This window comes from Malania oleifera, chromosome 5 (genome assembly GCF_029873635.1).
Source record: "Malania oleifera isolate guangnan ecotype guangnan chromosome 5, ASM2987363v1, whole genome shotgun sequence".
Classification (NCBI taxonomy): domain Eukaryota; kingdom Viridiplantae; phylum Streptophyta; class Magnoliopsida; order Santalales; family Ximeniaceae; genus Malania; species Malania oleifera.
This window is the reverse complement of record NC_080421.1, coordinates 86,051,464-86,069,084: the sequence shown is the minus strand read 5'-3', so window position 1 is coordinate 86,069,084 and position 17,621 is coordinate 86,051,464. Positions and strand designations below refer to the sequence as shown.

The following is a 17,621-nucleotide window of genomic DNA, read 5'->3' as shown; positions in this document are numbered from 1 at the left end:
ATTCTAAACGTTATGAAGGGAAACACTCCAAGTTACTTGGGAAACATGAAATACACTTTCTAAACTCTATAAATACCCTCCAAGACAAAGGATTCAATACACCAAGAATCAAAATCAGCAATCAAGCTCTCTTTGCTTACAATCTTGATAAAGCTCTCTTGCTCAAACTCTTGCTGAAGTTTCTACTGAGAATATGCTGATTTAAAGCCACGGTTCTTTGAGTTTCTACCGAGATTTTCCAAATCTAAAGAACCCCGGTGATATTATTTTTGAGCTTCATTCTTTCTATATTGATTTCTATTGAAGTACATTGTGCTAATCAATTGTACTAATCAGCTCTTGTAGAGAGTGTCTTTGTATACCAAATTTGTTTCTTATTTTTGTAGACGGTTCAGGATTGTTGAATCGTTGTACTGAGCGTGGGGTATCGCTTGGAGAGGCGGCTGCACCCTAGTTGAAGGAGGGATTGTAAAAGACTGCTCCTGCCCATCAAAGGAATGTGTAAGGTTGCTCCTACCCGTAAAAGGAGTGGTATAGTGGAATCCTTATGTGGTGTTGCCTAAGGCGAGGATGTAGGCGGGTATAGCCAAACCTCGTACTTCCCTACTCTCTTTTAATTTCGTATTTATATTAACTGTGTGGTTGGATTTTAATTTTTTGATTATATACACTACGTGGATTGGAAACTAAATAAACCAAGGTTTAATTTAATTTTGGGATTGCGGAAACCGAAAGGGAGTACGTTGGTTGATCAATATAAATTTTGGAAATCTTAAAGGGAGTACGTTGATTGGTTAACACCCAAGACTTATTAACTGAAAGTTTATTTAAAGTCTGAGTTTTCTAGAAGAGTGTTGAAAGTTTGAATTGTGTTTCATATTAAGAAAATAGGTACACAAATACAGGGCTTCTTATCAACAAACAAATATTCTCAAACTCTACTTTGGTTTGCTAAAGTGCTGAAACTTGACAGCATTACTGAATTCTTTATCTATTGTGGATTGTGTTCATTGGATTGTATTGAGTTGCTGAAAAGAATAAACTACTTGGCATATACATTCATAAAGCTTTTACAAAGTTAATTTTCCACTGAACTTGTAATTGAAAACCTACTTATGCAATTGCAGAAATTAAATAAGTTAAAGAATCAATCAAAGAAATTTTAAAATCCCAATTCACCCCCCCCCCCCTCTTGGGAGTACACTTTCCTTTTCAGATAACAACCGAAAAGTTGGATGGAAAGAATTATGTTTGGTGGTCTAAGGTTGTTAGGGTTTATATAGCTAGATTAGGAAAATCTGACCACTTGTTCCAATTTGGTCCTTCTAATGAGAAAATAAAATAAGTGTGGAGTCAAGAAGATGCCTTGATTGTTTTTCTCTTCTAGAACTCGATGGAGCTCAAGATTGCATAGATGTGCATGCATCGAGATACATGCAATTAGATTTGGGCTTATCTCAAGCTTCTATACTCTAGTAATATTACACGCATGTATGATTTATCCAAGAATACTTTCAGTTACATAGGGATATAAGAGTGTTACAGAGTATTTTGGAGAGATGAAATTTATTCATGAAGAGCTCAATATTGTGCAAACTATAACCACCGATATTTATGAGATGCAGAAGAAGAGAGAGCAGATGATAGTTCTTCGAGTTCTAGTGGGTTTGAAACTCGAGTTTGAGGCAGTCTGGTCCCAAATACTAAGTTGTGAAAAGTTTCCACCATTTTCCTATGTTTGTTCTCAAGTCCTTTGAGCTTTTTTTAGCACACATTCTCCTTCTCTAACACCTAGCTCTAAGAGGACAGCCTTTTCCACGCATGCTGATTCTAGTTTTAAACCAAGCAGCCGCATAAGTTATCGAGGTGGTTCGAGCCGTCATGGTGGTAGATATGGACGAGGCGGAGGCACTCCTCGCAAGTGCACTCATTGTGGGCAAGGTTATCATACTATTGAGCAGTGTTGTGCTCTCCATGGTAAAACATCACATGTTGCCAATGCAGCCACCAACGACTCCACACCTTTGGGGGCAGCTAGTGCAGCCACCACCGACTCCATACCTTTGGGGTCAAGTGGGGGGCAATGTACTATATCTATGTCAGAGGAAGAGTATTCAAAGTTCCAACAGTATCAAGCATCACAACAGGCTTCCCTTTCCATTGCATTTCTTGGCCAAACTGGTAACCCCACAGCATGTCTGTCTTCTAATACTTCTCATCCTAGTCCTTGGGCTATAGACTATGTTGCCACTGATCATATCACAGTTATACCTAATTTCTTCTTCACTCTCTAATATCCTGAAAACTTACCTTGTGTTACTCTTGCCAATGCATCCACTGCTACAAGGCAATTGAGACAGTAAATGCACTTTTATTTTTCTTCCTTCGATTTTGTATATTCCTAAGTTTCCTTTTAATCTTACGTCAATTAAAAAGATTACCAAATCTATGAATTGTTCAGTTACATTCTTCCCTAATTCTATGGTCATTTAGGATTTGAAAATGAGGAATACGATTAGCAGAGGGCTCAAAGCTGATTGATTTTACCACTTTGAGCCACTATCTTCTTCTACCGCCTGCACTGCTCCTGTCATGCCTCTTTAAATTTATTGTATCCTTGATCATCCTTCGTTGGAGAAGTTGAAACTTTTAGTTCTTGATTTGAGTTTTGTGCCTAGTCTTGATTGTGAGTCTAGTCAAATGAGAAAGCATCATTATGTCCCTTTTGCTTCCTAAGTCAATAAACAAGTTGCAAGCCCTTTTATGTTAGTTCGTTCTAATGTTTGGGGTCCTAGTAGAGTTGTGTCCAAGTTGGGTTTCCGGTACTTTGTAACCTTTGTGGATGATTATTCTAGGATAACTTGGCTATATTTAACAAAAGATCATTCTGAGTTATTTAATATATTTTGTGCCTTCTGTTTTGAAATAAAGAATCAATTTGGTTTGCCAGTTCAAATACTTCGGAGTGATAATGCTAGAGTATTTTAGAACTCAATTCACTACTTATATGGCTCAGTTTGGTATTGTTCATCAACCATCCTGTGCACACACTCCTCAACTAAATGGGATTGCAGAGAGGAAAAATAGAAATATCCTTGAAATCACTCGCACCTCACCTTATCAAATGCATGTACCTAAAATGCTTTGGAGTGATGTCGTACTTACTGCTCGCTATCTTATCAACAGAATGTTGTCTTTTGTTCTTAGTGGTGAAATTCCCTACTTCATTCTACACTTAGTGGTGAAATTCCCTACTTTGTTCTTTTTCCTAATTCACCTCCATTCTCTTTACCTCCATGTATATTCAAGTGTGTGTCCTTTGCTCATCAGCTAACTCCAAGAGTGGATAAGTTGGATCCTCATGCTTTAAAATGTGTTTTTATAGCTTACTCATATAATCAAAAGGGATACCGTTGTTATAGTTCTACTTTGTATCGCTTCTTTTTTTTTTTTTGAAGATGTCACCTTCATTGAGTTTACACCATACTACACTCAGCCCATAAGTGCTTGTGCTTCTAATCTCAATGAGTCTCTTCATCTACCTAATCTTCCAGATTCTAGCTTGTTATCCTTACCCAATCATCCACCTGTCTCTCTGTGTACTTTGAGTCCTTCTCATCAAATCAATCGTCCTAATTTGCAATAGTATTCACTACAGTGTCTCCAAGGAAGAGAGTTCCCTCTAGCTTCTACTACCACGCCTTTGGTTTCCTCATCTGATGATCACATTCCCCACGATGTTGATCCTCTCATTGTTGTCCGAAAAGGCAAACACACATATACACAACATCACATCTTCAACTTTGTTTGCTATGACTTCTTATCACCCTCCTATTATTATTTTGTGACTACTATCATATGTTACCCTTCCTAAATCTGTTTCAAAAGCCTTAGCCCACTACCAGTGGAGGAATGCCATGGTTGAAGAGATGAATGCTTTACAAAGCAATGATACTTGGGAATTGGTGTCTCTTCCTCCTAACAAGCATGTGGTTTGTCATTGTGTATACACTACAAAATTCAACCTTGATGATTCTGTGGCTCGCCTGAAGGCACCTCTTGTTGGTAAGGGGTATACTTAGGTGTATGGTTTGGACTATTCCGACACCTTTTCTCTAGCTTCCAAACTTACATATCAACATCCATTCATCTCCTTGGCCACCACTTGTCACAAGGCTCTGCATCAATTACATTCAAAGAATTCCTTCTTGCATTTTATCTTGAGGAGGAGGTCTATATGGAGTAACCACCTGGGTTTGTTGCTTAGGAGGAGTCAAGCTTAGTGTGTTAGCTCGAGAAGTCATTATATGGTTTAAAACACTCTCCCAGAGCATGGTTTGGTTGATCCAATGTTGTAGTACTTGAGTTTAGCCTTCAACAGTGTGCAATGGATCACTTTGTGTTTTATCATCATACTTCATCAAGTAGGATCCTTCTTATTGTGCATGGAGATGATATTGTAATTACAGGTGATGATGATTAAGGTATTCAGAGTTGTAAACATTTTTTTTATAGACTAAGTTTCAAACCAAAGATTTGGGACCATTGAAATACTTCTTGGGTATAGAAGTATCCAGATCTTGTATAGGAACTCTTTTGTCATAGAGGAAGTATGTTCTTGATAAGTTGGATGAGACTGGGTTGTCTGGTTGACAAACCCATGGATCCTCATAGCAAGTTAGTTCCAGATATGGGTGATTTGTTACTCATACTAGACGATACCAAAGACTTGTTGGAAAGTTGAATTATCTCACCGTCGCTTGATCCAACATATCTTTTGCAACAAGTATTGTGAGACAATTTCTGGATTCTCTAAGGACAAGTCATTGGGATGGAGTAATTCACATCTTGAGATATCTCAAAGGTGCACCTAGGATAGGTCTCTAAATATCAAGATTAGGGTCACACTTATATTCAAGGATATACTGATGTAGATTGAGCCAGATCACTTTCTAACAGAAGAACCAGAACCAAGTATTATATCTTTGTTGGTGATAATTTGGTTTCCTATAAAAGTAAGAAAAACTATAGTGGCCAAGTCAACTATTGAGTCAGAGCATATGGCCATGGCTCACACTACATGTGAACTTGTTTTGTTGACAAACATGTTGGAAGAATTGGGTTTTCCACATTTTAGTCTATGGAGTTGATGTGAGATAATCAATAATTTTCATATTGCCTCCAATCCGATCCTCCATGAGTGAACGAAACACATTCAAGTTGATTGTCATTTTATCCAGGAGAAACTTGTGCAGAAGTCATTACCACCATGCATGAGATGTCCAATATGCAGCTTGCTGATTTGTCCACCAAGTTTTGGAGGGTGCTCCTGTTAAATTTATTTGTAGCAAGCTAGAAGCATATGATATCTATGCTCCAGCTTGGGGGGAATGTTAATGATTTTTTAGTCTTTTACCCACATTTGGTTTGTGGAATCAGACCTGAAATGGAATCAAATTTCAGAAATGAAATTGGATTCCTTAGTTTGGTTTGTTGAATTATGGGCAAAATTGTATTCTAACCGAAATACGATTCTTGCGAATGGGGGAATCGTCATTCTAGTCCAAATGGGCTAGAATCCATCTTCATTCCATGAAATCAAATTCATTTTATAATATATATATATATATATATATATATATATATATATATATAAAACAAAAACAACAACAAATAATAATACTAATCCTCATTACTATTATAATAGAAATAATAACTAATAATAATTGCAATAACAATAATATTTATTATTATAAAAATAATAATAAGAAGTTAACTAATAATTACAATAACAATGTTATAAAAATAATAATAAAAACAAAAAAAATAAAAATAAAAAAGGAAATAATTATTATTATTTTTGGGATAATAATTATTATAAAATAAAAAAAATATTAAATAATTAAATAATAATATATTAGGGATTTTGTAAAAAAAAAAATGGCTTATTTTCCATTCCATGGAAGAATACCAAATGTTGGAAAGAAATCAAAAATGGATTCCTACAATCATTCCATACTACTAAGCAAATGTAGTAATTACATTCCAAAAGCAATTTCATTCTTGCCTTAATTATATTCCTCCCTCAATTCCTTTCCTAACTCAATTTTAGTTCGCAAACCAAACAGGGGGTTAGTATCATTAAGTGTGGTAGTGTTATGTTAATTAGTGAGAGTTGGTAAGGGTATTATGGTCCTTAAAATGTAATTGAGATGCATTATAGATAGACGGAGAGACCTATCTTTGCGCTAGGTCATTCATTTAATCAAAAATCTAAACTAAAGAAAATTTTATCCAACCACATAGTTTCAAAACAAAAAGGAGTAGGGCCACAAGAAACTTTGCTAGACTCCAACAAGATAGGAAAGTAATGAGACATGGTTCTAGATAAAACAATTTGAGATTGATTCGAGAACTCATTCTCCCACTAGCTGCAAAGCAAAAAAACTATCAAGCCAACTAGCAACAGCCCTAGCACCACCTATCGATCAAGAATAAAAAGTGTTACCCTTAGCGAGATCTCTCGACCTACAATTCCAAATAAACCTATCAAAATGTCGAAGTAGCCCTCCCACCTTCCTTTTTTCCAAGGAACCAAACAACATTGAAATCACCACCTATGATCCACCTAGGGAATGAAACTCAAAAACAGCGTGTTACTTATCCCAAAAGGAAGTCCTAAAAATAAGTCTGGAAGGCCTGTACGCAAAAGAGACCCACCATTGACCCCTACCTCTCACATATATCAAGGTAGAAAGGGAGAAAGTCCCAACAAAACTATCAACACTGGAAATGGAATGAGTGTCCTACAAAATAAAGAATGACGCCAACCGAACTGCAAGATGAGTGGGACTCCCAATACTTACCTCCACCCTCCCAAATGCTCCTTACACCCCCTGCCCCACCCCCCCCCCCCCCCCCCAAAATGTAATAAAAAATTTAAAAAAAAAAAAAACAACACAATTAAGCGTAGTTTCCTAAATAAGAATAGTATTAGGAGAATGCCTTATAAAAACTTGCCTAATTAGACCCCTCTTGCTAAAGTCCCTGAAGTCCCAAGGATTCCAACTAATGATGTTCAAAATTTAAACACTTTTACCTCCCTCCCCTACACTCTTTCCCCATAATTGATAGAAGTAGATAAATTTTTAAGTCCTTTATAAACCACCTTCTTTTTCCCCTCATAAGTTCTAGGAAGAGTCATTGGGATGTTATTTCCTCATTTTTAGCCAACAAAAGGATTTTTTTTTAAATATAGAAAGAGAAGATGATTCATTAAGGAATAAATACAACAACAACAAAACCAAGCCTTAAGTCCCACCAAGTGGGGTCGGCTATATGAATCCTTTTACGCCAATTTTTGCGATCATAGACCATTTCTTTTGACAGATTCAAGGATATTAAATCCTTACTATCTCCTCCCAAGTAATAATTTACAAAAAAAAAAAGTGGATAAAACATCCTCTCAATTAGGACAAACAAAGAAAAGGTAGGAAAAAGAAAGGAAACATATCAATCAAGCCACCAAAGATAACCAATCCCATTGAATGTCAGAGAATCTCAATAAAACATCCTCTTAATCAAGACAAACAAAGAAAATAGTAGGAAAAAGAAAGGAAATACATCAATCAAGCCACCAAAGATAACCAATCCCGTTGAATGTCGGAGAATCTCACTCCCTTGAAGCACTCTAAAGGCCTGAACTAAAACAGCAAAGGGAGGCTAAATAATGGATGTTATCCCAAGATTAAGGAAATATTCAACTTCTTCCTGAAAAAAAAAAAAAACAAATATGCAAATTACACTCCAACTATGAACACCACAACACTACAAACAATGCACATCTCCATAATAGTGCAACATCCTTCTTCCTACCAAAGCCAAAAAATGAGATACTCAACAAATTCTTCCAACTTTCTCTTGATATGCCAAAAAGCTTATTCCATGTTTTTCAAGCAAAGTCACAATGCAAAAATATATAAGAAATTGTTTCTAATTTGCTAAGGCACAAAGAACACAAATCTATTGAAAAAGCCTTCGAAGGTATCTTACTCAAGAACATTTTATTGGAATTAACCCTATCAAGCACAACCAAGTATAAGCCTTAACTTTTGGGGGGTAACTTTAGCCTTCCAAATATTTTATAACAATAACCAATATTATTGGCATTAACGCTATAAATCCTATTATTAACAAGCACTCAACTTTACTCTAAGGGGACAGTACTGAAAAGAAGATAGAATTAGAGGAATTTATTTAAAGAACCACACGTTAACATTAGAAGACCTGAAGCCCTATTGCAAAGAAACTGGTAGACACATTGCCTCTATGTAATATTACTAGATTTGATTGCCTAAGACTGGTCTTTCAAATGAAAAGGGAAGTTGAACAGTATGTTATGCACAAAGTAAAAGCAAGTTCTCTAAAATGGAGAGCAGCATCCAAAATGTCAAACAAACCTCAAATACTTTTAAATATAAATTGAAAAATGTTAGAATTGGACAATAGCAGCATACCCAAAAAAATTAAAAAATAATAAATAAATAAACTAGCTTAAATGACAATGTTGAGATAGATAGCTGTTTAACTATAAAAGAAAATAGTAAATTCATAATAAGTTGGCAGTAGACTGGTAAAAGATAAGGGAACGCATTTAAGATTATCTATGCTCCATCTCATCTTTTAATGTTGTGGTTGTGTGAGAAGTGCTGCCAAGAAATCACTTCAGAGGAGATTTGCGGTGTTTCTCTTCAAAAACTATTTGGTAAATGTTTTGTGAAATGTTGTTAGTGACAAATATAATTTATTGTATGTGCAGTAAATATTGCTGTAAAAAGGCCCAAAATACACCTTATGTTTTATCTTCTGTGTGGTAAATATTGATGTAAAAAGAGCCTCAAATAGACCATACGTAAAGTCTAGTTTAGTTAATAGTAACATGAGAACCATTTTTACTAAAAAAAAAAAATGAACTGTAATATCTGTGAGTAAACAATGGCAATTACATTACGAAGCAACCTCACATAAGCAGGACGAAAAAAAAAAAAAAAAAACACCAGGCTGCTTGCCAAATTTTGCTTTGGGATACAGCTTGCTTTACAAGAAGAAAATCCTTTTCTTAACTGAGCACTTAAGGTAGTCCAAAAGCAACTGTGCAAAGAGAAAATGCATTACCAAATGGAGCCTCAAGCACTTGCAAATAGATATGACAATGCATCACTGACAAATGATTTGATTGAGGTAAGATGCAATTCAAGGGCAAGAAGTGAACCTAGAAATCCTTGGATGAGGTGATAAGGAAGAATTTATGGCCTCTTAACTTTCACAGTACATTGCCCTATCAAGCAGAATGGGAACAAAAAGGATTCATATGGCCAAACACACATAAATGGGTTTAAAGCCTAATTTTTTTTGGTCAACAAATTTTTTCATATTCCAGTGTTGTTCATCCCATCCCAACTGACAAATTTATGGCCTCTAGCTTTCAGAGTACATTGCCCTATCAAGCAGAATGGGAACAAAAAGGATTCATATAGCCAAACCCACATAATTGGGTTTAAAGCTTAATTTTTGTGCTCAACCAACTTTTTCATATTCCAGAGTTGTTCATCCTATCCCAACTGACTGATGGAAAGAACCTTCAGCTGTTTTAATATGCTCAAAATTGAGTGTTTAAGCAGATTTCCCTATCAGTTTCCACATAAAACAAGCACATTTCATTGGCATACAGCTTGTTAGCTAATAAAAAATTTCAAATAGATTAGTTTTACTTCGTCAACATAATGATAAGCAAGTTATCAAGTTCAAAATGAGTTAAGGACCCTTCTACATGGTTCGCAATGCATCAAAAGAATTTGTGCACACAAGTTCAAACAACAAGAAGGGAAGCCTTGGTGCAACGGTAGAGTTGCCATGTGACCTAGAGGTCACAGATTTGAGGCGTGGAGACAGCCTCTCACAAAAATGAAAGGTAAGGCTGTGTACTATAGATCCATCGTGGCCCACCCATTCCCCAAATAGCACATATGTGGGATCTTTGTGCACCTGGCTGCCCCTTTTTTTTTAAGTTCAAACAATAAGCAGCAATCAAGAATTAGGTAGGGAAACTCAAACCAAGACAGATATCTCACCCGCCAGCAGAACAAAGGCCAAGGGCAAGAAGATCTTCTAAAGTGGTTGGCAGCACAGATGTTAGTAGTGAAGCAGATAAACCAGCCACTCCTAGCCCACCAAAAGTTCCCAAAAACTGAAAATTAAAAAGAAATGCACCATTAGACATCAGATTGACTAGTTAACCATAAAGGAATAGTTATAACCAACTTGCATTTGAAATTTAAACATATGTTAGAAGAGGCAGATAGTTCAGCAGTGCCATGAAGGTAACATTAAGGAAGAACCACCCATACTTACAATTGTTAAGAAATTACTTGATGCAAAAGCTTAAGTTGTTAGGTTGTATGCCAAAAAGCTTTAAGAATAATCACTCAACCAATTTCACCATTTGTGTGATTCAAGAATCTGCCAGTGTCTACTAGTTATGATATGCTAAAAGATGAAATCCAGGTGAAGAAAAACTTTGAGGTCCATTTGGAAAAAGTGGTCAGAAACATTTTTTGAAGTAAATAGCCAAATTGTCCCCATGGGACAACCTAGAAAAAACTTGCTACTAAAACTAAAGAGTACCGAAAAGTGTCTAGTGGAAATAATGACGTTGGTGAAAAAATTAGTGAAAGTAGGGACAGTATTGAATAGCATGGTGTTAGCATTTTTCATTAAGAGGCTGAGAGAGGTCTTGAGGAGTATAGTGACCATAGCTCAATCTGCTTTCATTAAAGACAGATAAATCTTAGATGCTGTATTGGTGGCCAGTCAGGTAGGGGATGTAAGGACAAGGACCCCCCGCAGCGCCGCACCCCCCCCCCCCCCCGGCGGCCCCCCAAGGGGGGGTGTGGTGGGGTTGCAGGCTAATCTCTAAATAGGACTTGAAGAAGACTTACGATAGGATGAACGAGGGATTTTGGATAATCTGATGTGTAGTAATGGCTTTGGGGTGCCTAGGCTCAACCAATATTTCTATTATTGTCAATGGGCAGCCTGGAGAGTGGTTCAAAGCTTCTCAAGGGCGTAGGAAATGGGATCACATATCTCCATTTTTGTTTCCCTGGTTCTCTCTCACATGCACAGGACTCGAGGATCATCAAGGGTTTACTTGTTCAAGCGAAGGAATTGGAGGTGTCTCATTTCCAATTCACCGATGATACTATGCTATTTCTCAAGTGCAATGTAAAGAATATCCAAAAGGTTATTATTTTGTTAAAAAAAATTTTAAAGGATTGCAAGATTAAAGATCAATTTGTCCAACAGTGGAATGGCAAGCATTAATGTGAGGAAAGGAATCTAAAGAGGTTTAAGGCCTTGGTGGGTCATGCTATTGTGGAATGGCCACTATGTTATATTAGCCTCCATCTTGACAAAACCCTCCGTCACTTTTTGGGAACATGTGCTTGAGAGGGTCAATAGGAGGCTGGAGCGGTAAAAAAATGGATGCTGTTCCACAGGGGTTGTACAACCCTTATTAAAACTACCACAGCTACCCTCTCCAATGTTCCTATTTTTTTTTCGATCTCCTTTTAGAGTGACCAAGAGAGAGTATATAGGATTCTTGGAGAACAACGCACGACTTTCTTTGGTCAAGTTCCATGGAGAATAAGAGAGAGCACCTCATTAGCTAGGAGGTTGTTAAAAAATGGCTACGGAGGTTCTCCTAAGAGGCAAATTGGCATGGGGAGATTAAAAGTACACGGTTCATCAAAATGGGTAGGACTCTAGAGGAAGCAGCTTTGTTTCTTATCCTCAGCCCTGTAAGTTCATGTCTCAGGTTGCTAGTCTTTTCTTCTCACGCCCCATTTCAAAGTGAGCAATGGCAACGAGGCACAGTTTTAGAAAGACGCCAAGATGGGTGAAAAGGTTAATTGCAGTTGATGGTGCCTCACTTGTCTAAACTTTCTTCCCCACACAATGCACCTATGAGTGACTCTTTTTCTCCAGGGAGGGCTCTGTCTCTCTTGGGATTTTTATTTTTTTAGGAATCTCAATGGAGGAGAGGTTGATGAGCTTACCACTTTACTCAAAGCCCTGAGTTAAAGTGTGGGTTGGGGAGTGATCAGTCAGGTCTTTCCACTAAATCTTTCTTCCTTCATCTCCTCAAATCTCCTTCACCCTATTTCTCCCTTGTAGCCACATTATGATCTTTGGAGTTCATTAATTTTTCTCAAGTAAAGGTTCCCTTCAAGATTTGAACTTTCATTTGGACTATGACTTTGAATAGCATAACATGCACAATTTGCTTTAGATTAGAAGGCACTACAAGGCACTCGATCCTAACACGTGTGTCATGTGCCACGAGTCCAATGAATGAATGCCCATCTCTTCCTACATTGCAAGGTTGCAAAGAATCTCTGGAGTGCTCTCTTTTCTTGTTTTGATGAAGCTTAGATGCCACATTAGGTGTTGGGCGAACTTTTTCTAGTGAGATATTGGGGTTTTGGCAAAGGAAAAGTTTTAACGTGCAACACAGTTTTTGCTATTTTGTGGACCTTATGGATTGAGATGAATGCGAGAACCTTCAAGGATTGCATAACCTCTCCGTGTCAATTTTGGGATAGAGCAGTGTTCTTGGCTTCTCTCTAAGCCAATCCTCTGGGTGTTTTAGGGGTTTTCTGCTGCCCGATCATATTATTTAAGGATTGGCAAGGGCTATTGTAACTTTTCTGGCCATTTTCTTTTGTTCTTTGGAGGACATCTTGTTTTCCCGCCACCATACTCTTGCTGTTAATATAATTTTTTTCCTTGTGAAAAAAATATTTGCTGAACTGGTGATGCAGTGAATGCGGAGGGTGTTGTGTCGTAAAATCCCTTGCAAGTCAAGAAACTTTGGATTAAAGTCGTTTACTTTCTCAGATTTAAAAGGGTTACTTCTGATATTTTTCTTTTCTATTTGGAACTTATTTTACTTGGCTGATATTAAATTAATAAATTCACATGACCTGAACATGCTTTCTACAATGCTTGTATATTCATTTCCTTCAAAAAAATTATTCAGGAAACTACATTCAAATAAATCATTGAACTATGTTGCATAGAACAACATTGCCTTCTTTTATATTTGAAAATAAATAATGCAAGGATAATGGAAAATTAATCTGGAAACTATTTTGAAGTTATTCATCCTAGAAGTTGCCTTCCCACACAACGGAACATAAATCTTGAGTCCAACAATCACATAAAATAAATAAAATAATTTTGTCTCCAAGATTTTATTTTGAAAGCAAGAGAGACAGAATGCAATAAAAGAATGCAGCAAATTAAAATTATTAAAACCAAGCAATATAGCCAATAACTCACAGATTCAGGAAGTAAGAATGAAACAAAGAGACTAAATTGCAGGAGTCCTAAGCTATTGATTGAGTTTCACATGCATCCCTAAACTTCAATTTGTCTCACCAACAATCTCAAAACTACTGGAATTGTTGCAATATCCTCCAATTGTGTACAATATCATCCTAAACTACTAGAATTGTTGTAATATCCTCCCAAACTGCCGGAACTGTTGGATTGTTGTCCTTGAATTTCTATTTCCACAAAAATTATATTAATTCCTTCAAAATTGCAATTCTAGTTCTTTCAAGATTGAAATTCTGGTTCATTCAAACATGATAATTTTCTGTTTTTCAAAATTGTAATTCTAGTACCTTGTTTCAGTTCAAGAGGCCATCATAGAATAATGCATGATTCTCCACTAAATTATGCAGTGCTGCATTGCATAAATGCTATACAACAATTATTGATGGAAATGTGCTTTATTTGCAGTACTTTGGGGTCTGTGGAAGGAACATAACGCGTGAGTTTTCTCAGGGAAGAATCTTTCGTTTCTGTTGGTGCAAAAGAAGATTCATTATTTGGATTCTCTTCGGTGTGCGGGTAATGGAAACAGCAATGGGATGTGGTTTTCAGATATTCAGTGCAATTGGCATTCTTTATTGACTTGCTGAGGCTTGTTGATTTTACTGGATTGTTCTTTGTGCCTTTTGGGTTTTTCTTTTTGTTTTCTCTGGGGTATCCCACAGTTTGTAAAAGAGATGTCGTTTCTCTTGATTGTACATTCTTAATCTATCAATGAATTTGTTGTTCTATTAAATAATAATAATAATAATAAAACCTTCATGAAAACATCACTTAAACTGATTCAAAGATTCCACAATGAAGTCCTCACAATCTTCTTCCCAACCTCAATGCACTTTGTCCTCTCATGAATAACTAGGTTGAAGCAAGAATCCAATCCCTACTAGGAGAATTCAACCACACAAGCTAACTAACAACATGAACCATAGCTGCTTCAGCACAAGGTCAGCTACAGTAGTTTCCTTCTTGCTAAAACAGGTAATAATTTGTTTTCTTTTTCATAGCAGAAGAAGAAGTTCCTTGATAGATTATGAATGTACATAAAGAAGCATAAGACATCTCCTTAACATAATCTGGGAAAAACCAGATAAAAAATACTAGAGACAGAAGAAGAAAAGGGAAACAAACAAAAAATCCAGTCTCGCTGAATATCTGAAAAGCTCACCCCCCTTAAAGTTCCCATAACAAACACACCAAAGAGATGCCATGTAATGAATCTTCTCCCAAACCAGCAGAAAGACAACTTATTCCCCAAGAAAATACGTGCATTATGTTCCAGCCACAGCCCTTGTATCACTGCAAATAAAGCACATTTTCCTAGCGCTACCTTGTCCTTTTTCCTTACAAAACCAACAAATGAAACTGCCAAAAAATCCTCCACCATCTTTGGACAAACTTAACACTCTGAAAAAAAAAAACCCAACTTGTTCCACACCCTCCAAGAAAAATCACATTGCATAAAAAATGCGATGCAGATCCTTAACAGTTAAAACAAGCACACAAACATCTGGAGAAAGAGCTTCATCAGTCTCCTAATCTGCAACAAGTTATTCGTATTGATTCTATAAAGTGCAACCAGCCAAATAAAATTCATAAAATGATATCCAAGAATACACCCCTGAAGGATCCAAGTACTAAGAACGACTATCCGCTTCCAAAGAAACACAACAGTTATTCAACAAAATTAACAAAGAAGATAAATCCTCCGCCTCCCTATCAATAAGGGGTCTCCGAAAGTGAAAATCCCAAGAAGGTTGGTAAAGGACCAACAGAATCAACAATAAAAGAAGAAATGGTACTATCAACAATAAAAGAAGAAATGGTACTATTCTGCCATAAGCTCAAACGAAAGAGACGAGGAAAAAGAGGTGGGCAAAACAACATTCCCAAACCAAAGGTGATACAGAGCAGCATCAAGGATCTGCAGCCATGGGAGAGATTAGAAGAAATTGAAGAGAGGAAGGAAGAAGAAGAGATGAGAGAGGTAAAAACTAACATTCAATTTCAATTCAAATTCAACACTAACTGCTACAACACGGCTTTCACACGCTATTTATAAGAAAGCCTCTTCATATAAAAATCACACATAAACCCCTAAAACAAAATTACATTACAAACATACCCCTAGAATACATAAATACTACAAACAAGTTGCCAAAATACACATAATACTACACTAATTAAACTAAACACAAAATAAACTACTGATTAAACCCAACAATTCCATGACCAAACTCTTCTTAATTATTCTCCAGCAAGGATCTTCCCAAGGTCTTGCTTCTTGTCAATGTATATTGCAACCCCTTCCCAACAGAAACTTAAAATGAGAAAAATGGAGGGGATAAATCAGAGAGATAGCTTTGCAAGGACTATCTAAAGAACATCTAGATCACAAATTAGCATTTCACCCATTCTCATCCAGCCCAAACTTGTTTTTAACAACTTTGTGCCACCAGGAAGAATCCTCTCGAGGAAACTGCCAAAGCCATTTGGCCAAGAAAGCATTGTTTTTAGAGACCAAATTTCCAAGAACAAAATCAACCTCCCGTCTAGACCTACACACAACTTCCCAATTCACCAAAAAATCATACCTAAACCCCAGGCCCCTGTCCAAAAGAAATCTCTTATGATTTTCTCAATCTTGCTAGCAACCCCTGCTAGAATCTTACAAATAGAAAGATAGTACAACAGGATACTAGAAATGCAAGCCTACGACAGATAACAAGATTACCACCCACAAAAGTATAGTGTCCAATAGTAGACCTTTGATATTCAAATGAGCCAACCACAAAAAGGATCCATGACCTCACAATTTCTATTACATTTATAAATCAAACCTCTTATGGGAGAGCTCTTGAGATACTAAAAAGTCCTAGTGTGGCTGGTTGGGATTTTTCAAAAATTGACTCACTAACCCTATATTAAATAATATGTTAGGCCTAGTGATAGTCAAGTAGATCAACTTGCACACCAACTTCCCATATTGACGACTGTCTTCAAAGTCCAATCCACATCCCTAGACAACTTCTTGTTAGGATTCATAGGAGTATCAAATAGTTCAGCTCCTTACAAACCAATATCACTTAGCAAGTCCAAGGTATATTTTCTTTGATATTGGTTCAGCCCTTCCTTACGCCATACAATCTTCAATGCCAAAAATGTAATGCAGAGTAGCCAAGTCCTTGATTTGAAATTTTGCTTGGACCTCCCTTCGGCATTAATATGGACTTGCCCAACAAATAGTTGGAGGCCAGTTTGATGGCTGTAATTTGTGCATTAACAGTATAAGATTTCTGAGTAGAGGCCATTAGAACCACCCCCAATACACAACAATAAGAAAGTACGAGTACCAAGAATGAACAACACAGCAACAATGCAGAATAGGGCAGCGCAAACAAGCACAAAACAGCACCCCAGAACTTCAAAGTCCAGAACTTCAAAAGGCAGCTATGACCGCAGAACTGAAGTTAAAGTATCCTAGGAGGAGTCACAGACATAAATAATCTCTCACTATTCCTACTGAAGATGGCTTTGACCACACAGAACACGGCAGACCACAACTAAGAACTGCAGGCACTTAAACAGTAGAGCAAACACTCAATAAACAACCTGGCAGCAGCAAGAAGCATGTGCAGACATGACTGAGAGATCATGTTCATACACATCATCACAAGTGTCATCATTTGACAACAAATTAGGGGAAGCATCGGAACAGCAACAGCAGTCCGCAAGAAACAGTATATGGCTGACTTTACATCACCAAACTACCAAGAGCCACACAACACCCACAAGAGTTCCTTATGGCACAGAAAAGGAGATGAAGCCCTAAACAACTCTCAAACCAAAAAATAGATCTCTATTTTAGAATCCACAAGGAAGAAGAAAGAAGAAACAAAAAGAAGTCGTGCAACAGAGTCAGATGAATCAGAATTTGATAAGTTTAGTGCTCTGATACCATACTGAAAAGGAAATGCATCCCTCCAAGTGATGAACTGTGATTGTCTAGCTGCACAGAATCCCTGGGGAGTTGCAAATCTGAAATAAATTGAAGTTTCAATGAAGAAAACACAGCACTTAGGATTAGAGAGGGAAAGAGGAGAATAGAAGAAGAGATTAGAGGGAGAAGACCCAAATGGCAGTCCGCAGGAGCTTATGAACAG

At 36.9% G+C, this 17,621-nt stretch overlaps 1 protein-coding gene across 6 annotated transcripts in view; it reads right to left on the bottom strand.

Annotated features, from left to right (window-relative positions):
* Positions 1-17,621, bottom strand: part of LOC131156699 (probable transmembrane GTPase FZO-like, chloroplastic) — an 88,251-nt gene that overhangs the window by 23,701 nt on the left and 46,929 nt on the right. For 4 of the 6 annotated variants that reach the window (XM_058110577.1, XM_058110579.1, XM_058110578.1 and 1 more), the window contains one exon: positions 10,131-10,246. The exons of 1 other annotated variant lie outside the window; for it this stretch is intronic. In XM_058110577.1, the coding sequence (XP_057966560.1) occupies positions 10,131-10,246 (116 nt within the window). Of the gene's footprint in view, positions 1-7,623; positions 7,771-10,130; positions 10,247-17,621 lie in introns of those variants that run through there. One more of the 6 variants, XM_058110580.1, reaches the window with a different exon arrangement.